Source organism: Ascaphus truei, chromosome 7, assembly GCF_040206685.1.
Source record: "Ascaphus truei isolate aAscTru1 chromosome 7, aAscTru1.hap1, whole genome shotgun sequence".
In the NCBI taxonomy this organism is placed as follows: Eukaryota; Metazoa; Chordata; class Amphibia; order Anura; family Ascaphidae; genus Ascaphus; species Ascaphus truei.
This window is the reverse complement of record NC_134489.1, coordinates 52,937,714-52,958,975: the sequence shown is the minus strand read 5'-3', so window position 1 is coordinate 52,958,975 and position 21,262 is coordinate 52,937,714. Positions and strand designations below refer to the sequence as shown.

The 21,262-nt window shown below is 42.5% G+C and overlaps 2 protein-coding genes across 2 annotated transcripts in view; one reads left to right on the top strand and one right to left on the bottom strand.

Annotated features, from left to right (window-relative positions):
• Positions 1–1,343: 1,343 nt before the first annotated feature.
• CFAP410 (cilia and flagella associated protein 410) lies at positions 1,344–20,238 on the bottom strand. Its single transcript, XM_075608424.1, has 7 exons — positions 20,013–20,238; positions 19,257–19,275; positions 16,552–16,598; positions 15,295–15,524; positions 3,202–3,379; positions 2,150–2,246; positions 1,344–1,928 (listed from the first exon to the last, which is right to left on the bottom strand). Exons 1-7 carry the CDS (start codon positions 20,087–20,089, stop codon positions 1,800–1,802), a joined length of 777 nt encoding a protein of 258 aa, XP_075464539.1. The 5' UTR covers positions 20,090–20,238; the 3' UTR covers positions 1,344–1,799.
• TRPM2 (transient receptor potential cation channel subfamily M member 2) overlaps positions 20,208–21,262 on the top strand; it is a 161,786-nt gene continuing 160,731 nt past the window's right edge. Inside the window, exon 1 of the mRNA XM_075608423.1 lies at positions 20,208–21,262. This exon is cut by the window's right edge and continues 627 nt beyond it. The gene's annotated coding sequence lies outside the window, so the exon portion shown is untranslated.

Here is a 21,262-nt window from a genome sequence, read left to right as displayed (position 1 = left end):
TGTGTCTCGCTGCAAATGCCCCTTTTCATTAAAAATGTACTGTAGGAATATAAGTTAATTTTCATTTGTATTTTGTAAAACCTTGTGTTTGTCTCAATATTAAAAACAGTGTCCAGAGTTAAAACATTCTGGTCCCTATTCAATATGCTGTGAAGCGGGCTTCACCATGTTTGTAAATATTTCAGCTCTATTCATTTAAGGGAATATTCAATAGCTCACAACACTTCATATTAGTAACCTAAATATGTTAAACGTATTTTAGGTGTGTACACAGGAATCTCACCCGGTAGAGTATCTATTTGGGTATATAAGTAAATGGGTCCTTTACTATTTATCAATCTCTCCTCTCCTGCAAGAGCACTATTTCAATGTCTAGATTGGAGTAAGGTTACGTCTACATATAACTTAAATAACGTTGAGTTACTTCCTGGTGATAAACTTTATGGCATTTAATGTATAGTGGTTCAGTACCTTATAGCGCCGTTTAGACAGCCGTTAAATATAACACTACTGTTGCACTGTGAGAAAATCCTTGTTAACATCATGTTATTTGGCTTTAGTGAATACTATGTTATGATTAAGGGACATTAAAAATTAGGTTACCGTAACAGTAAATAGGCCTAGTGAATCTGGGCCATACAGTAATTTGATCTGGATACAAAAGAGCTAATTTGGGCCTAGTTGCACTAAGATCCTTTAGGGTTCTTAACATGACGTTAACCTGAGGTTATCCTAAAATAACCTGACATTCCCCTAACACCAGAATCCTTGTAAAAGCCCATTGTTTTAGCATATCATTGCTTGTGGATATAGCAATAAATTAGGAAACGCCATGTTCATTCCTGTTTTAGGTAACGTCACGTTATGTTCCCTGATTTAACTTAGTGGATCTACCCTTTAGTTTCACATAGTATCTTGGAAATTTATTTTCAGAAGTTGTAGTGTGAGAAAAGATTTATGTTTGGCAACCATTAACGTAGAAATCAGCATTTATCTTTGTATGAGGCTTTTTCAGAATAACTTTTAGCGACTTTCTTAGCATCTTCACCGAAAACTTTAAAGTGCTATTTCAAATGAGTCGAGTATGTTGTTCTGTGGCTTTGTTCTTTTTGGTTTTATTGTTAATTGGAATAGGGTTTCACGTGGTAATCAAGTATTTTGTTTTCCCATAGAGGCATTACTCTTGATCAGAATTCGATATAAAAACATTAGTATAGCAATCCCAGATTGCTACTTCTTTTTATCTCATTAGGGAGGATACGTTTTATTGTGCATGCAAAAACACTTCTTTTTATTATGTGCTAAAAAAGCATTTACAAATGAACAATAAAGGGCCTTAAAACTACTTATTAAGTATATTATCTTCTAATAAGTTCAGCTCCTTGAACAACAAGCATACTGTATCTTGGTAATTTTCTGAAAAAATGCATTTGTTTTTGTTAGAGACTAGAGAGATGATAGCTATTCAGCTACTACACACACACACACACACACACACACACACACACACACACACACACACATGCTCTGGTTGAAATATTTAATAGACAGAAATACACAATACAATTTTGTTTCTAGAGATGGTGCTGTAAATAAGTTTTCTGGATTGTGGTGAAACCGCACATGATTTGATTAAAGTACAACAGCAGATGAGGCGAGTGCTATTTTTTGCTGAACCTTTGCAGTTAGAGTTTATAATGAGGTATGCATGATTTGATAGATGTCTGGATTGCGTACTGTCACGGAGATGCTGGGATTTCAGACTAAACATGCACAAATCCACTGGCACCTTAAGACCTTTATCTCTCCTGCTGCAGCTCCTTCTTCTGTAATTGGTGAAGTCTGTTTCCTGCAGTGCGCTGAACGATTTCCAATCCCTCTGTGTCCAGGTCTTTTAACAGTAGCAAAATGGCATTAAGAATGTTATTCTAAAGAGAAAAAAAAAATGAAATAAAAAAGGAACACATTAAGTGTCTACAGCAAAGTTTAGCACCACATTTGCTATGGGCTTTTCATGGGCTTCCACCATGGAAAAGCTAACCATATCTCAATGTTCTGATTTTTTTTGGGGACAAATAAAAAGTAAAGTACATATAAAGTTGAAACAAAATAAGGAACTAAAAATAGGAATATAAAGATACAATCATACCTTTTTCTTTCTGCTTCCATCTGCCTCCGTCGGTGATAAGAAAGAAGAAAACTTGTTTCTGGCAAGTGGCTTCATGCCTAGTTGTTCACGTATTTTGCTAGAAGAGAAAATATGGCACAACATAAATGTTTACTAGAAATTATACATATATAGGCTGATATTTACTCTTCCACAAGAAACCTTCCAGTACTGAAATACACCTTACCTTACTATTTACTTGAATATGCTGTGTCTTCCGGCATAAAAGAAGTCTTATGGATTAGTAAATATGGGCCACAGTCTATTTTGTTTCTATACCTCTGCTAATTCAATAATTGATGTTTAATCTCTTTAAAAGCATTACTATTAATTCCTATTCAATATCTGATATATGTTATGATACATTATTTTACTGTGTGTACAATTGCAATTAATAGCACATATAAATCAATAAAATTACACACCTTAAAACTCGCTGAAATAGATATAGATACATACATACTGTAAAAATTGTCAAGGTTTGCATATACATTTATAAGGGTCTGGAAATGCCAGGATCAGTATTTTATCCCTTTAAAAAAATGAACCCAGGAGAGGATGTATCTAGACAATATTGGAGCAAAAGTGATGCAAAGAGAAGCACTATCTTATTATTCAATGTGATTTGATTTAATTTTGCCACTTGGATAATAGCTTAAGGTTTCGAAGTTTCCAGACTGAGGTGGCAAAATTCCCCGGCTAACAACATGCGTCAAATGAAGGAGACTTTTTCATTTGACTGGGCCCTAGCAGAAAATAGTGCAATGGTTCAATGCAAAATTGTCTCTGTGTTGATTTCTCCTCCACCTGATACAGTATTTACCACTTCAGTGTTGAAAGTCTGACAGCATCTGAGTGCCCCCCAAACATCCAGTATAAGATTGTTCTCTTCTCTAGCAGAAGAATCAAGTGTATGAAATATTTAATACAGTATAAGTATGGAAGGGTAGCCTCATATCAGCTGTCGATTCAAACTGTGATAAACTGGCACACAAATATCTTGATACACAGAAGCTTGCACACTGAATCCTTACTTTGTTTCTTCCATGTTAAAGTTTAGCAGGTCATTTTCTGACTCTGTGGTGAACCCAGCAGAATTCTGGTCTGTGATTGACTCTGGTTGACCATTGTCTGAATTTGCAATTTCAGTTGGAGGAGCAGTTATTTCTTCACCTTCAGTTATGGCCTGTGTGAGCTCCTCCTCTGTAACAGCTGTGAAACAAGGAGACATGTTCATCAATATTTGAAAATTTTAAAAAAGGAGTCAGCATGATGGCACAATACCGGCCATGTTGTTTGAGTCATGGTTGTAAAAACATATCAAAAACATATTACACAATTTTTTATTTTGTTTTTCAGATGCAAGGCATCAAAAAGCAGCATACTGCAGTATAATCCAAACTAATTACTACACACATCCCACCATATAAAGCTTCATCTTTGTGAACGGATATCCCAAAATAATGTATGTACTGCTGCGGCCAAGTTTATTCGAGCATTTGCCCGTTCTTGGCCGCAGCAGTAGCCTGGCGCGCGCCCGAGAGTGACGGGCGCACGCCGAAGCAGCGGAAGAGCGCCCTCCGATCGGGGCGCTCTCCCTACCGCTGCCGGGTCCGCCGGGTCCCCCGGAACCCCCTGCCGCTGTCCCGCGATCGCGGGACACCAGGGCTCCCTCGGGGAGCCCCTGGACGCGCGTTCAGGGGGCGCACGCTCCCGAAGACGCGTGACCGCACGCCGAGGGGCGGCCACTAGCAAGCCGGGAAATCTCCCGGCTTGCGGTACCGGCCACACTCTAATAAAGTGTGTCGGTAGTGTATTTGTATGTATGCCTTTATTTATATAGCGCCATTAATGTACATAGCGCTTTACAGCAGTAATACACGTGACAATCATATAAATAACAAATAATACAAATAACACATAATGGGAAGATGTGCTTCAGACATAAAAGTAACATTTAGGAAAAGGAGTCCCTGCTCCGAACAGCTTACAGTCTAATTGGAAGTTAGGAAGAACTTAGAGACAGTAGGAGGGTGTTCTGGTAAGTGCGTCTGCAAGGGGCCATGGTTTATGTATGAGGTGTATAGTATCAGCCACGGATGTACTCATATGCTTCGTTAAGCAGCTGTGTTTTAAGGTGAGTCTTAAAGGTGGATAGAGAGGGTGCTAGTCGGGTATTGAGGGGAAGGGCCTTCCAGAGGTGTGGGGCAGTCAGTGAAAAAGGTTTAAGGCGGGAGAGGGCTTTAGATACAAAGGGGGTAGAGAGAAGACATTATTGAGTGCAATGCAAGAGTCGGGATGGTGCATAGCGAGAAATTAGGGCTGAGATGTAAGGAGGAGCAGAAGAGTGTAAAGCTTTAAAAGTGAGGAGGAGAATTGAGTGTGTGATACGGGATTTGATAGGAAGCCATGAGAGGTATATCAGCAGGGGAGACACTGAGACATATTTAAGAAAGTGTAGTGATTCTGGCAGCAGCGTTTAGAATAGATTGTAGGGGAGGCAGGTGAGAGGCAGTAAGGCCGGACAGCAGGAGGTTACAGTAATCGAGACGGGAGAGAATGAGAGCCTGTGTCAGACTTATAGCAGTCGAGCAACAAAGGAAAGGGCGTATCTTTGTAATATTGCAGAGGAAAAACTACAGGTTTTAGCTAACTTTTTAATGTGAGAGAGGAGTCAAATGTGACCCCTAGGAAGCGTGCTTGTGCTACTGGGTGTATGATAATACTACCAACAGTAATGTGGAAGTAGGTAATAGGGGCAGGTTTGGGTGGAAATATGAAGAGCTCTGTTTTTGACATGTTAAGTTTAAGTCGGCGGAGGGACATCCAGGATGATATCGCAGAGAGACATTCAGAAATGTTGGTCTGTACAGCAGGTGTAAGGTCAGGGGTTGAAAAGTAAATGTGTGTCATCAGCATAGTGGTGATATTTGAACCCAAGAGGTGATTAGGTACCCCCACAGAGAGATCAATAGAGGAGGTGTTAACAAAAGAGACACAAAGTATGATGGGAGAGGTGAGGAGATCCAGGATAGAGTTTTGTTACGAATACCAAGAGTATGGAGAATGTGAAGGAGAAGAGGGTGGTCCACAGTATCAAATGCTGCAGTGGCCGAGCAATATGAGCAGAGTTTAATGACCTTTCTCTTTGGCAGCATAGAGGTCATTAGTTATTTTAGTGAGGGCTGTTGCTGTTGTGTGAGCTGTGTGGAAGCCAGATTGTAGAGGGGCTAGGAGAGAATAGGTGTTTAGAAAATGGAGCAAGCGAAAGAATACAAGATGTTCAAGGAGTTTAGAGGCAAAAGGCAGGAGGGAGACAGGACGATAGTTAGAAAGATAGGTGGGCTCAAGCATGCAGTTTTTGAGTAATGGTATGACTGTTGCATGTTTGATGGAGGAGGGAAAGGTATCAGAGTAGAGGGAGGAGTTACAAATGTGTGTGAGCGTAGGGATTACAGTAGGAGCAAGAGGTTTTAGGAGATAGGAGGGAATGGGGTCAAGAGGGCAGGTGGTAGAGGGAGAAGAGATCAGCAATGACACATCCTCCTCTGTGAGAGTGGAAAAAGAGTCAAGAAAGGCAGGAGGAGAGTTAGGAATAAGTGTAGGATGGGAGGAGGAAAAAGAAGGGATGTCCTGACCTTAGTAGTCGGCAACGTCCTGAGGTAAGATGGAGGAAGAAGAACATGCAGTCGAGTGTGGTCTGAGTAGGGAGTCAAAGACAGACAAGAGTCGGCGTGGGTTAGACTTGTGCGTGTTGATTAGTGAAGAAAAGTAGGTTTATTTAGCCTGAGAGAGGGCAGAGTTGAAACAGGATAGCATATATTTGTAGTCAAGGAAGTCTGCGAGAGTGTGAGATTTCCTCCATAGGTGTTCAAAGTAACGAGTGCAGGAACACAGCATACGCGTGTGGAAATTTACCCAAGGTCTGGGGTTAGAAGGGCGAGAACAGCAGAGAGAAAGTGGGGCATGTAGTTCAAGAGAGGAGTATAGGGCAAAGTTGTAGTTCCTGACCAGGTTATCAGGGTCTGGAGCAGAGCTCAAAGAGGAGAGGGAGGAGCGTAAAGTGGAATAAAAAGCTGGTAGGTTAATAGAGCGCAGGTCTCTGCAAAAACGAGGGGGAGATAGAAGTGGAGAAGGGGAGAAGTGAGAGAGAAAATATTAGATGAGATGATGATCAGAGAGAGGAAAGGGGGAAATGGAGAAATCAGAGAGAAAAGTTTTTAGTGAAAACCAGGTCTAGGTAGTGGCCATCCTCGTGGGTGCTGGCTGCAGTCCACTGTTGAAGGCCAAAAGAAGAGATTAGAGAGAGAAAGCGGGAAGCCCAAGGGGGAGGGGAGTCATCAATATGGCAGTTCAAGTTCCCAAGGAGAACATGGGAGTCCAAGGAGAGAAAGACGGAGAGCCAGGATTCAAAGTGAAAGACAAAAGGGGGATGAGTAGAGGTAGGTGGGCGATAGATGACAGGCACGTGGACAGGGAGAGGAGAGAAAAGCTGGGCAGTTTGAGCCTCAAAAGGAGGGAACATCAAGAGAGGGAGGAATAGGAAGGGTTCGGTAATGGCAGAGAGGGGAGTGCACGTACCCCATGCCTCCACCCCTGCCACCAGGGCATGGAGTGGGGGAGAAAGAAAGGCCACCATAAGAGAGGGCAACTTCCAGAGCAGAGTAAGCCTGAGTGAGCCAAGTCTCAGTTATAGCAAAGAGGAGCAAAGAGGAGCAGAGAGTGAGAGAAAAAGAAGTCATGCACAGAGAGGAACTTGTTAGAAAAAGAACATACATTCCAAAGGGCACAGGAGGAGGGAGGGTGACAGGGGATTGCTATGAAGTTAGAGGTGTTGACACCAGAAGGTGTAGAAGTTGTATGTGGGAGGTGAAGACGAGAGAATTTGGAAATAAGACAGGGACCAGGATTGGGAGAGATATCCCCAGAAGCAAGGAGGAGAAGCATGGAAAGAAAGAGAATGTGTGAGGATGATTTGTAGGGGTGTGTTTTGGTGCAGGGGGTATAGCTGTGTAGTTTCAGAGGACGCAGGTAAGAAAGGAGTTCATGTGAACTAAGAAGTGGCGAAGGATGGAGATATGGAGATACATGAATAGAGTTAGAGACATAATGAGGCTGATAGAAAGAAGTGTGTATTTTGAGAAGTGAGGTCACCGCAAATATAAATGGTAAATGCGGCACGGCAGCAATACGTTAGTGCAAAGATGTGCAGTCTGGGATAGATAATATCCTCCTTTCCAGCGTAGTTCAAATCCAGTAGGTGTTGTGTTGTCCACTTGTTCACTCCTATTAAACTCCAGACTGTATGCTACTTAAAAAAGTGCTACTTTAAAGATGGGCTGCTTCCCAGCATTACACAAAATAAGTACAGTACAGCTAATGTTTTATTTTACTGGGAAAGGACTGTTCTGTTGGCTATTAACTAAGGGTCTACAGGATAGGGTTGAGGCATCATGAATATTTAAAAGTATAAATGGAATGTGGAGGCTTTGGAAGTACAGCAAAGCCCCTGGTATACGGCGGGATCCGATCCAGAGGCCCGCCGTATAGTGAAAAATCGCCGGAAAGCGGATCCGGCAATTTTCAGTTCTGTGCATGCACAGAACTGCGTTTTCGCCATTCTGCGCATGCGCGACCTATGATCTGCGCACGCAGACACCGGTCTGCGCATGCGTGCCGGGCGCAACTGCCCGTTCTGCGCATGCGCGACTAGGAATCAAAGATGGCGGCCCCCTTCTCGGTGCCGCCGTATCGGCGGATCGACGAAAAGCGGGGCCCTGCTGTATACAGAGATATTCAATATAAATTGTACAGCGCAATGCAAGATAGTAATTTAAATTCTGCAATGATAAAATAATTCCACAGTAAATGCATGCACAATCTTAAGACTGATCTTATTGATGGGATCTACTGTTCCCTAAAGTTTTCTGTGCGGAAAATACATAAACCATTAAGCTAAATATTATGCATTATATATGCATATGAAGGAAGCTTTTTAAGAAGATTGTCCATACACTGGCATCTAACATGAACATAAACAATGCAATAATTAACGTTATTTTCACTGCACAATTGCTCCATTATTAATACTATTGTGACATTTAAGAAATTCAGTCATGTGACAAGCTTATCACTTTATATCTGCCAAGTCAATTTATTTTTTACATTTTTATTATAGACCTTGTTTAAAAATGAGTCTTTTATTGCAAAATATAATGGGACATTAATATTTAAATCTCAGACATTACTCCGGGTTTCATCTGATTAGGTTCCATTTTTTTCTGCTGTGTTGAATATGTGGCTACATTTCAAAAAGCAAATCTAGTCAATCCTACTTAACTGACACCAACAAAAATAAATAATGTAAGCAAAAAAATAATTGGACTTCTTGTAAAAATAAGAAAAGGTAGCTGTTGACATTTGGTCACTGTTTCTTTTGGAATTAGAAAAGTTTTGCTATAAAAAAAAGACTAAGAATAAAGCCAACCCTAGCGCCTATTAGAGAGCCAACTCTGAATGGGGAAAGGAAGGGATGGACACAATGTGTTGAAGATCTTTCACAGGCAAATTGATATAACACAAAAGGAAGCATAAAGAGGAAATCAAACCCCTTCCATGTTTCAGCTATATTTATGTACTCATTAAAAATATTTTTTTTTAAAAATAGAAATGGGCAAATTTGTCATCAATATTCGAATTCGCTGCAAATATGGTGTTTCTTCACAGCCGCAGTTATTTGCGGTTTGGGTTTAAAAAGTGACATTCGCCTACCTTTGTGTGTTTGTAATGCCACAGGCTGCAATGGCACATTCGATTACGAATGTTGTAACATTCGAGTTGCCCAGAAGTTACACACCCTGAAATATGGAGAGGGAGAGAGAATAGATCTTGAGCTTCTGGACTTAATCGATTGTTACAACATTCACAGATGTTAAGACATTAGCGCAAAGGGAAAATAACGGCAGTTTAAGGAGCCTTCACCCAATTTTTAACTGTACAAATCAAATTTTGTTCGTCATTACCCAGAATTTCTTGCTGCAGCGCAAGCATCGTATGCCAAGGCCACGATTATACCAGATATCGCTGGGCGGCAGCACGATCTGGTGATGTCACCCTCACGCTGCCGCCTGGTGGCATCTTCAGCATGTAGAAGAGAGAAGCAGAGGAGAAAGGGGGATGTGGCAGTGAGCGGTTCGCCATCATTGGCTGAACCACTCACGTGATGTGGCCGTCGCCTGCCCAAAAACAAATTCCTCTGTCTCCTCTCCAGTCTGCCGCCGTGCAGCTCCAGGCGGCGGGCGCGTCGCTCGATATTTATACCTCAATTGGATTGCAGCATTTTGTTTTTGCAGCACGCGGTGTCGCGCCACGTGACGCCACTGGCGGGTTTTAGTATAATCACGGTCTAAGAGATAATGGCGAAAAGCAGTGTTGCAGGTATTTTTATTTGCTGCTCGGCTCCAATTTTGAAACATTCACCCATCTCTATTTAATATATCATATCTGTGTTTAGTTCACTTAAACGTTGAAAATATAGTGGCCATTTGCTAATATTTTAGGGTGATGGGGAATACTTGAAAACGAGAGGTAACTCTCAATGTATTACTTCCTGGTAAAATATTTTATAAATAAATAAATATATATATTTTTACATTACCTGAACCAGGGGGCCCACAGAGACAATTCATGGTCCCCAGGTTTCTCCAGTGGATAAAAACAGTCTCCCGGTGGATGCATCATATTTGCATGGGTCAGCCTACCTCTGGCGGCCAATAGAAAGCCAAGTCATCAGATGATGATATGGCGAGTTTCTATTGGTGACACCCAAGTCATAGCTCAGCAACTGGTAAGGTGCCAGGGGGGGGATAGGCTGGGGTAAAACAAATCAGGTCCTGAATTCATGTAGAGCCAAAATAAATTACAACAAGTGGGAACTACAATCCCCATTACCCCCTAAAAGCTTGTATGAGTTAAACTCTTAATATGATAGTGAGCATTTCCTGCTCTTTTTAATGTTTTTTATTGCGTTAAAAATTAAGAAAAACTTGATTTTTTTACATCTGTGGAAACATCAGACTGCATTGGGCTCTATGGCCAAATCCCTTTTCACCTCCGGGGGACTTAATATACTTATACTTCTCAGATCTGAACAGAGCATTGGATTTAAAAAATAAAAAACCTCCCCTGAAAGGGCAATAGTAGATAGTTTTAAATATAAAAATATGTATAAAAAAAAGGCAATCAGCACATACTATTGCTTAAAGGAAATAAGGCAGCACTCTAAAATATATTTTAGATTCTCATACAAAAATCTTACAAATATTGTAGTTGCTGCCATCTGCAGGTAGGCAAAGGATTAAGAGAATTTCAAAGTATCTTTCTTACACCTTGGATGTCATAAATGTTTCCAATTAGAGATGGGTGACATTTTTTGGCTGATTTGCATCCGCTCCGGATCGGCCAGTTGCTCTGCCCCGGGGATATCTGCGAATCAGTCTCAAAAAGGAAGATCCATAATGATAGCTTAAAATGTCAGTGTTAATATAATAAGTTTCAAGCAAGGGGTCTATGTAGCTGCTCCCCATAAATTTCAGCTCTGAGAATTTCCTGCTTCCCGAGATACACACATTGGCAATCTTAGGTAGCCATGGTGACAATCAAAGGATTAAAAGGCTAGCTTTTCACCATGTTATTTTATTCAATGCTTTTCTGTGGGCATAATCCCTATTAGCCACATTTGTCTAATAGGGCTATTGCCCATTACTGTGGTAGTGGTGGTGGGGTTTGTTGGTGGTATAAGGGGTGGGAGATGGGGATAGTTGCCCCAGGGAAGGGTGGTTAGTCCCCCCGGGAGGGGGGGATAAACCCATGGTTACCTTGCATGGCAATGCTTTACTACCCACGAAGGTGCCAAGGAGGGTTGGTAGTGTCGTTTTCTGTTTATATTAACCCCTTTGTAGCCTTTTTTTTGTCAGCTAGTCATGGAAAACCATCACATGTATACTGTATGCAAGCATATACATGTATATACAATACAGTATACATGCATATTGCACTAAGCAACTATTGTAATTCACATTTGCTGATGCAAGCAGAACAGGATTAAAGGGGCAAATCCTGATAGTCAGTCACTGATTTTCTTATTTATCCTGTAAAAAATGAATGTGTTTCTCCAGGAACACAGAATTCAAGCATATCAGCTACTCCTGTTTATCTGGCATGACAATTACTTTGCAAACAAAGAACAAAGTAAAAATACCATATTGCCTTTGGTGCTGAGGACTGAGAAACAGTTTTGGATTAAATTATATTTTAAAAAAACAAACAATTTTTTAAAAAACTATTCAAAAGATATGTATACTTACATATGTTACAGTTACATAGTAGATGAGTTTGAAAAAAGACATATGTCCATCAAGTTCAACCTACAGTATGCTAAATGTAGTTAACGGGATGTGAGTGTGAAGAGCACACAAAATGATCCCCAAAAGGGCGCACTGCAGACCTGAGTAGTATTAAATCATGGTCCTTAAGTGCGCAAACATACAACATATAAAAGTTTATTAGACTAAATCACTACATAAATAACTTTAAAACCAAGAAGCACCAGTATACACTCACAAACGGACACTAGCTGGAAACACAGCGGGTTCTATCTATTGGCAACTAGTAGCCGACATTGTCTCTCAGGGACTTCTACACGCAGAGTAACATTAGTCCATGACATGACGTCATTACAACATTTGGACAATTATGTCTCTAGTCGTGTAATCTACATCAGCACCTGATATGCCAAGCGCTTAGATTTATCAACAGAACCTGGCCACAGTGTGAATCATTTGACAGCCACCTACGGTCCATAGTGATACACAACGTTACCTTAGATACCCACCTCAACATTTGTGAGGGATTCTGGCAGTGCGCCACCGTGCAGACACCCCATCCGGGAGCACTATCAGCCGCATCTGTGGGACTAAGTTGTTAGAGCTACATTCTATCAGTGGTCTGCGGAACATATTACCTGATAGTTGATAGGGTCTCCCTATGACTCTGTATACACGGAGCCAGGAATTGGATTCAGAGCTCAACCACTTAGAGCTGTATATCTTGGCATCGATTCCGGTATCACTGGTTACCGCTATCTGTGTATTTTATCACAGAGGACTATCTATGTACATTCACCATAGAGTAGTGACGTCTATCATGACCATACTTACACAGGGTCTTTGTACCCATTGATGAATATGCAGCAACATTGATCACTGTAGTACATTATATGAGTCATCAGGCCTGAGCTGTATACTCCTGATATGCATCAGCATTATATTGATAAAGGCCAGCCATTCATTATCATCTCTATAGATATAATTAGGTATTATATACTATGACTGTCTAATAACTATACCAGCTAGGAGATCCACCTGATATCTATCCTACATACCCATATGGAGATTGTGGCACATATAGGTGTTTAGCAAGCAAACTTATACCAAGTGTTACATCCCTTATACATCTCCTCTTATCTATACTGGGTTCAACTACAGGTATATTAATACCCTACCCCACGAGTCGTTCAAGAGGAGCTTTCTTTGGGATGGGCCTAGCTAAATGAGTTATAGTTATATCACGTTCGTATATACCTCCCTCATTTGACATACATCTAAGGCTAGTCTCATCTAGCACTAGTGAGGCATCAGGAGCTTCTTGGTTTTAAAGTTATTTATGTAATGATTTAGTCTAATAAACTTTTATATGTTGTATGTTTGCGCACTTAAGGACCATGATTTAATACTACTCAGGTCTGCAGTGCGCCCTTTTGGGGATCCTTTTGTGTGCTCTTCACACTCACATCCCGTTAGCCTTATATTTATCCCTGGCAGCACGCGACCTCACTCATTTACCTAGGGGTTTTGAGCGAGGCACCACAATTTCTGCTAAATGTAGTTGACAGATATTTTATCCTATGTTTGTACTTACAGTAAATTGATCCAGAGGAAGGCAAACAAAAAACCCCAGTGACATATCTTTCAATGATGCCTCATAAGGGGAAAATGAATTCCTTTCTGACTCCAAGAATTGGCAATAAGATTACTCTCTGCATCAACATCCTTCCCATGTTAGGTATATCCCTATATACCTGTAAGGGATTGCGGGACACGCGCATCTCAGCGGGTCCCCGTCACCTCAGCTCCCACTGCGGCTGATAGCTCCGGTCCACCGCTACGTCGGCTCCTTACCTCTCCTGCCCCCACGCCACGCCGCTCCTCCGCGGCGCACGCCACATCCTCCCGCACCCAGCCGGGGCGCGCGCACTCTGTAAGGTTGCCGATCCTCTTACTCGTCCTCCCGTGCCGCTGGCTCCGCCCCCCATCGGCTGCAGGCAATTTCAACTACTCAACTCTCTGACTCCCTCCCTGCACACCTGGACCTATCCCTGGGATCGCTCAGACAGGCCTCCGCTCCACCCCTTCCTACTATTGGTCCTCCTGCATTTATAACCCCAGTCTGCCCTCTCCTTCCTCGCTCTGCATAGTTACTCTGTGACTCCTGTGTGCAGCTGTCTATGCCAAGCTCTGTTCTCTGTTGCAGCTCTTGTTCCTGTCCCTGCCCCTGCTGGATACCTTTGGATTTGATCTCGGCTCTTGTTTGACTACGTGTACCTCGCTACCCCTGGACTCGTCTTTGGACCTCACTACGCTGCTATCTCCTGCCCCTGCCCCTCGGCTCTTGGACATTACCCTCTGACTTCTGGCATCCCGGACGCAGCAAGTATATTGTTAACCCTTACTCACCAGTTTTGTGGTGTATGTTCTCTGAGCCCTGAATCCCCCGAGATTAGGTCCAATTGCCCCCGAAACAACCAAGTCTCAGTATTGAGTTTTAGCTCCCACCGAGAGCCTGGAACTACCAGATAGAGTGCGAGTTTTTCCCTGTATAAGAGCAAGAACCTCTTGGGTGGCTTTCTCCCTCATACAGTAGCCAGTTTGGTGGTAACGCTACCTCCTAGTGATCTTAGATTATGATTGTTTATTTTGTATGCACAGTATTATGGTCTAGTATTGCAGTGTGTTTTTGAGGGCCCTGAGACACCCTGAATTAGCGGGGGTCTTATTGCCCCCAGAAACCACTAGGGCATAGTAGTAAGCTTGTTGCTCCCACTGAGAGCTTGTGGATAACGGGAGTGAGTGGGAGGTACACGAGATATAAGAGCGCAGCTCTTGCGTGGTCTCCCCAGTGGTTCTGGTTGGTGGCGCTACTATCCTAGTAGGTTTAGGCTAGGAATATTTTAGTGGCTGATTGGTCATTTTTTTGCCATAACCCGAAGGGAAATGGCCTGCAGCTAACTGGGACCCAAAGCACTTTCCTGGTGGGTGGTCTGGATAGACTTGGTGTACCGGTGACCTACTGTTTTTGGGTACTGACGGTCTGACGTTATGTCACACAATCATACATATTTTAGATACAAAATGAATAGCTATATTTAACCCATTAAATAGGTCACTGCCCTTCGTTCACTTGTTTAAGGAGGGACTGCCCCTTTAAGGAAATAATCCCCACTTTTAATTGGTTTCCACATTATATTTATAAAGACAGCTTTGCAATTGTGATGTAATTAACCAATAGAAAATTAAATTGTCATATACAATTACAACAAACAACTGGCCACTTACAGTATATATATATTAATTTTCTATAGAGCTCTAAAGTACTCCGCTATATACATGGAATTCTGCAGAGGTACCTATCCAGTAGAGCTTACAATCATGCCTGCAGCACAGGAAGATAAAGTGACTTGCTCAAGAATACAAAGAGAGGATACTGGGATTTGAAATGTGTTTTACCGCTTTAAAAACAGTGATGTTACAGGTGTACTAGTCCTCAAACGTTAATTGCTTACTCCTGAAATATTGATCCAATTCAAGATGTATCCCAACTCGAGGTTTATGTACTGTACATATTTTCTAGTACATATAAAATTAACTCCTTTCACTGTAAGAGACTGAAACACTAGAACATTATTGTTTTAATTGTCTTTTACATATACTGTAGTCTGTCTAATATCTATAGGAACTAACGTGCAGCTCCTCGTCTATAAATCCAGAGGTGAAAGAGGATGATGATTTTACCTTGATTGTCAAGTTTGTGAAGATTGGGAAGATTTCGAAGTACGGTCATTCTGTATTTGTTAGGGTCCTGACCACAGCAGGGGTTCTCAGACAACCATAAGATCTTCAGGCTGGAAAGTTGTTTCAAGTAGTAGAGCTCTGCCATGCTGGCAATATTATTCTTTCTCAGATAGAGCTCAGTCAGATTCTGACACTGGCTTATTGGCTCCAAGGTGGATATGCTATTCACACTAGGAAGATGGGGAGAATACACAGGTTCATGGAAGTTTCAATTAGAACATCAATTCCGTCTGTTCATTTTTATTTTATTTTTAAATCTTAGCTGAAACAGGGGATCCTCAGGAATTCATTTGTGGTTCCCGTGTGTGGGGACCCCTGGTTCCGGAATTATTTGTAGTTTCTTTGTGCTGGTTTTGACACACAAAAAAATACAACTACAAATAGAACGGCACACTACAAACATGGCTGTCAGGGTCACCAGTAGGAAGCTGGAAAATTCTGGGTGTTTAATTGGCTGCCAAAGCAGGCCCTGACCTTGGTGGAGATATTGTTTCCCCAGATTGAACGGTGGACAGCTGGCAGAGCCGTCTTAACAGCATTATAGGCCCCCGGGCAAAGCATTGCACTGGGCCCTGCCTACACAACCACTCACAGGAATAAAAATGTAAATTATCGATAAAATAAACTTATATTTATTGGTAACTCCAACAAAACCGTTAATTGCCTCCCGCGAATCCGTTACAATATTCTGCTTCCATAACATTGCAAGCAATAAAAACGGCAACATTTCTCTCGCGAATGCAGACATGCCAACTCTCCGCTACAAGTCGTAATTTTTCTCCTTCTACCGAGTTAGCGGAGATTTAAATGTTGAGGCGGGTGATCGGAAAATTAGTGTTAAATTCTGGTCTGTGCATAGATTAGTATGGGGCTCCTATGCTCGGGGGCCCCGGGCAAATGCCCAGCGTGCCCATACGTTAAGACAGCACTGACAGCTGGTCCACCCTGTGCTTGCCACACTGCAAATAGCAGGATCCAAAACTGCAATGATAACCAAGGTACTCCATTACTATATGTTTTTTTTTTTTTTAAACTTCTTGTTCCATGTCCCAAATTCACCAGACAAAACCGAGATATACAATAACAGACGAGTATTTGTATTGTCAAGGTACTTTTGGTAGCATAAACTACTATTGATTGTGCTGTACATACACTTATCTACAACAACATGCTCCCTTGGCAAGATGAATTACTTACCTTAATGTGATAACTTCAATGTTGGGAAGCTCATTGCATATTGAGATCTACAGAGCAAAAATAAGTTGTGATTAACAACATTAGCACACAGTTTAGGGAATGAATGAGTTAGGGGCTGACCCTATATTATTATATTACACATTATTATGTGCTCTAAAGCAGCATTGACACTGGGAAAAAAAACTGAAAACCAATGCCAGCATTTTGAATAATTACATCTCCCTGTGTCACAGATACGTACAATTTATTAGAAGATCTTTAAAACAGGGATTTTATTGCAGCTATGTGTGTACTATGCATAGTACTGCATATTTTGTCAATGCTATATAAAATAAATTAATATTAGTATATTGGACATGTAAGCAACTTTTTGCATGGAGAACAATTGCATCTGCAACAGGGAAGCTGCATTGGCTGCAAGTGTTATACCATGGATCATGACTATAATTGTTATACTAATATACAGTAGATCACATCTATAACTGTCGTAACAATATACAGTAGATGTGATGTTTAGTACTCCAATTGCACTCTAACACCTGGTTTTATATGGATTCTGCCGTGACATATTAAAATGAATTGCACATGACATCTATATATATAAATTTCAAAATCTTGTTTGAGAGTGTCTGGAGACCATTTGATTGGTCCGTCGGTCCGCCCGCCTTCCCACGGCTCTCATTGGCCGGTCTACTCTAAGCCACTGTTCCACTCACACACCACACTCTCACCCGTGTGGACTGATCACACCCCAGAAGCTTCCCCATACTGTGTGAGCCCTGAGATTTGTGAGCCTACCCTGCGGATTACATCTGTAACAAACACACACACACACACACACACCCACACACACACCCCTGGAGACGCTGACCACGACACCAAAAGTAAGTACAACACTCCCCCCCTCTCACCCCTCAGGACTTGCCCCCCTGCCCCCCACTATCACCCCTCAGGCCCTCCTCAACGGCTTTCCACCCCAGCTCTGTTTTTGCCCCTCCACCCCAGCTAAGTTTTTGCCCCTCCACCCCAGCTCCGTTTTTGACCCTCCCCCCCAGCTCCATTTTTGATCCTCCCCCCCAGCTCCGTTTTTGATCCTCCCCCCCAGCTCCGTTTTTGCCCCTCCCCCAGCTCCGTTTTTGACACCCCCAGCTCCGTTTTTGCCCCTCCCCAAACACACACAGTGACACAGACACAGTGACACAGACACAGTGACACAGACACAGTGACACAGACACACTGATACACACACTGACACACCCCTTCCGCCTCTGCCTTAACCTCCCTTTCCCCCCCCGTTTTCGCCCCCACCCGTGCCTTCCCCCACGCCTTCCCTCCCCCAACCCCTGCCCTCCCCCGCCCCTGCCTTCCCCCCCGCCCCTGCCTTTCAGCCACCCCTAACCCAACCGCCTCCCCCTTTGCCTTTCACCCTCCCTCTGCCCGCACTTCCCCCTCTGCCTGCACTCCCCCCTCTGCCTTTCACCCGCCCGCCGCCCGCACTCCCCCCTCTGCCTTTCACCCGCCCACCGCCCGCACCCCCCCTCTGCCTTTCACCCGCCCGCCGCCCGCACTCCCCCCTCTGACTTTCACCCGCCCGCCGCCCGCACTCCCCCCTCTGCCTTTCACCCGCCCACCGCCCGCACTCCTCCCTACCCGCCGCCCGCACTCCCGCCGCCTCCCCTTTTCACCCACCCTCCGCCTCACACCCCTGCGCCCCACAGCTGCCGCCCGCACTCAACAGACACCTGCCGCCTCTCACCCACCCGCCACACTCGACACACACCCGCCGCCTCTCACCCACCCGACACACTCGACATACATATGCTGCCTCCCGCCCCTGCGCACCGACATCACTGACCAGCTGACACACCCACTCACCACCCACCCGGCACCTCCCGCCTCACACCCACCCGCCGCACTCACACCCCTACGCACCGACATCACTGACCAGCCGCCGCACGCACTCACCAGACACCCGCTGCCTCACACAAGCTCACACCCTAGCGGGAGCCCCACCCAAAGCCAGCACTCACTACCCACCCGCACTGAACACCAACCCACCGCCTCACACCCTAGCAGGACACACACCTCACATTTTTACATCACTTATGTCACCAAAATATACATTGTATTGTGGTGTGTTTACAATAAACCATTTATAAACAACATTGTATTACATTTTCTTCCATGTTTCTTTTCAACATTATTATACAACCTTTACAACAAATAGTCATCCTATTGTTCCCCTATTTATAACTAATACTACCTATTATGGATTTACATCCCGGGTATATCAGCTAGTTACTTATAAAGTTATACTTCTACAACCAAAATCAGCATTCACAATGTATATATTTAGAGAATACTTGTACTGTATCTCCCTGCACATTATACTTTTTTTCTCACTATTTCACTGATACATGGATAATTTGTTATCATGTGAACTGTAGCTAAACCAATTTCAAAGGAGGGGCCGAATACTGCTTGAAGTTAAAATAACATAACATACACACGTGTGTATGTTATGTTATGTTGTATTTTTAAGAACATATTCACATCTGCACCTTTTTAAGCTATATGTACAGTGTTTTGCTTATACTTTAAGGGCCATCAGTAGGAAACATTATTCTTTAGTCTTTAAACATGTCAAACCAGTTACTGCTTTCTGCAGAAAGTAGTAAATCGCAATAATTCCAAATGTTACTCACATCAGTAAGGAGGCTTCCCCTAAAAATAGAAGAAAAAGCACAATTAACAAAAATGTGTTTTTATAAAGAAAGCTGTTTTAATAAGATATTACGTTTTATTTATGTTTTCTCCTGAAAGTAGAAACATGTATTCTCCTATCTGCATATGAAGATAAGAAGCATGTATACACACTATGCCTATTTCCGTGTTTGCTTATGAACTAAAAATCAGACTTTAATTAAATAATACTGACGTGAACAATACATATACAGTAGCAATTAATACAACGAAGCCCAAATGAGGGGCACTGCCAACCAAATAAGAATTGGGTGATGTGATTTCTAATGAGAAAGACTGCTCCAGAAATGGCAGAAATCACTACAGAGGAGTGAGACTCATTCTGAAGAGTGAGTCTGCCTTGTAATTACTCAAATTAAATATTCGGGCTGCTTTTTTAGGAGTTAAAACGACTGTAACATTTCTGCAGTGAGGTTAAGGTTGCAGTGAGACTGCCATGTAAGGAGTGAGACTGAAACCAGGTGATTGAGACCGTTTTCTAGTGAACGAGATAACCACCATATAAATTAGACTGCCATATAATAAGTAAGTATAGCTTCCAGTGAATGAGTCTGACACCAGGCGAATGAGAGAGACTTTCCAGATAAATCACATTGCTTTATAATGAGTGTGACTCAAACTGGACGAGTGGCACTTATTTAAAATTAGTGAGACTCGCACAAGATGAATAATACACACTCCTGTCCGGCACCACTCACCAGCAATTCAGCTTCCTCACGCTCTCCAGTTCCGAGGCCTTGGCCCGGGACAGCACCTGCTTACGAGTTAATTTCATCACCGAATCGGTGAGGACCACAGGCCGTTGAAGGCCTCTCGTGAATCCGCCTGGTATCCAAGGATTTGGATTTACCCAGCGTCTCCCGGCTAGTCGCTAAGGGGCGTGCCTATGAGCAGCGACCATTTGCAAGATGGATATTTGCCTTCCAAGCCTCGTTGTGGATGGAGAAGCGAGGCCGCTGTTTGGATAGTTTTATTTTCACCTATAAAATCAGGGGTCAGACGGCTGATGATGTGTGCGGGCTTTAGTTTCTAAAAGCAGAGAGTTTCTGAAATCAATCACCTTTCCTTTGGATAGTGGAGTTGTACATTGTAATAATCAAAAAGAAGTGGTGCAGTGGCATTGCAAATAAAAAAACTAGAAGTCAACATAAAGGAAGACAATATTAACTGCTTTACATTACTGGCAGCGAGAATGTTGATTTTCATCTGTAATGTTCAAATACATATACAACTCTTGATGTTTACCCTCTTTATCAGCAGTTTCTTCTACCCTGCGGCTAGACATGTAGAATTGTCAACTGCCAAGGACCAAAGTCAAGGAGATTTGCACCCTCAAAATGGTATTTTAATAGAAAATTGCTGATTTTTTTTTATCAGTGCGACTATTGAAGTCTATGAGACGCCTAATCTTAATGATAAACGAGACAACCCAAAACAGATTCGCAGAAAATCCATGAGTTGACAGGTCTGGATAAAGAATGCTAGATTGTAAATGTTTCCTTTATTGATGTAAAAAAAAGTGCTTCAGGCTTATATAATTTAAAATATATACCCACTGTTATAAAGCTTTGCCCAATTATGTTCAAAGGAAATTAAGTTTACCCCTCCCTGCCCGTTTTTATAGGTAGATTACATTGTGTACTGTGTTTGGCTAAACACTCGAAGAATGACCAAAAGGTCACAAAAGTCCCTAATAAGATGCACTAAATAGCCAAAAATAGGGGAAAGTACAGTGATGGGATACTAATATCCCTGTAATGGCTGTATATACAATGAGCTCAGACAATGTATAGAGAGTATTGAATAGGCTGATTGATAACACCCCATACAGATGTAGTGGCCGCTATCCGATAATTTGACGGGTTGTATTCCTTTGCACACCCCGTGTTGGTTCGAGATTTCTTGATATTTTCCCTCATTAAGACGTGAGTTTACTAGTGTTTTGATC

What these genes read in the sequence shown, in the direction of transcription:
- CFAP410 (XM_075608424.1), bottom strand. Translation starts at nt 20,089, where the DNA reads ATGAAATTAACTCGTAAGCAGGTGCTGTCCCGGGCCAAGGCCTCGGAA. An exon ending in TTTAACATGGAAGAAACAAA is followed by an intron (nt 2,247 to 3,201) that starts GTAAGGATTCAG and finishes TTTCTCTTCTAG; the next exon opens with CAAAATACGTGAACAACTAG. An exon ending in ATGGAAGCAGAAAGAAAAAG is followed by an intron (nt 1,929 to 2,149) that starts GTATGATTGTAT and finishes TTTTCTCTTTAG; the next exon opens with AATAACATTCTTAATGCCAT.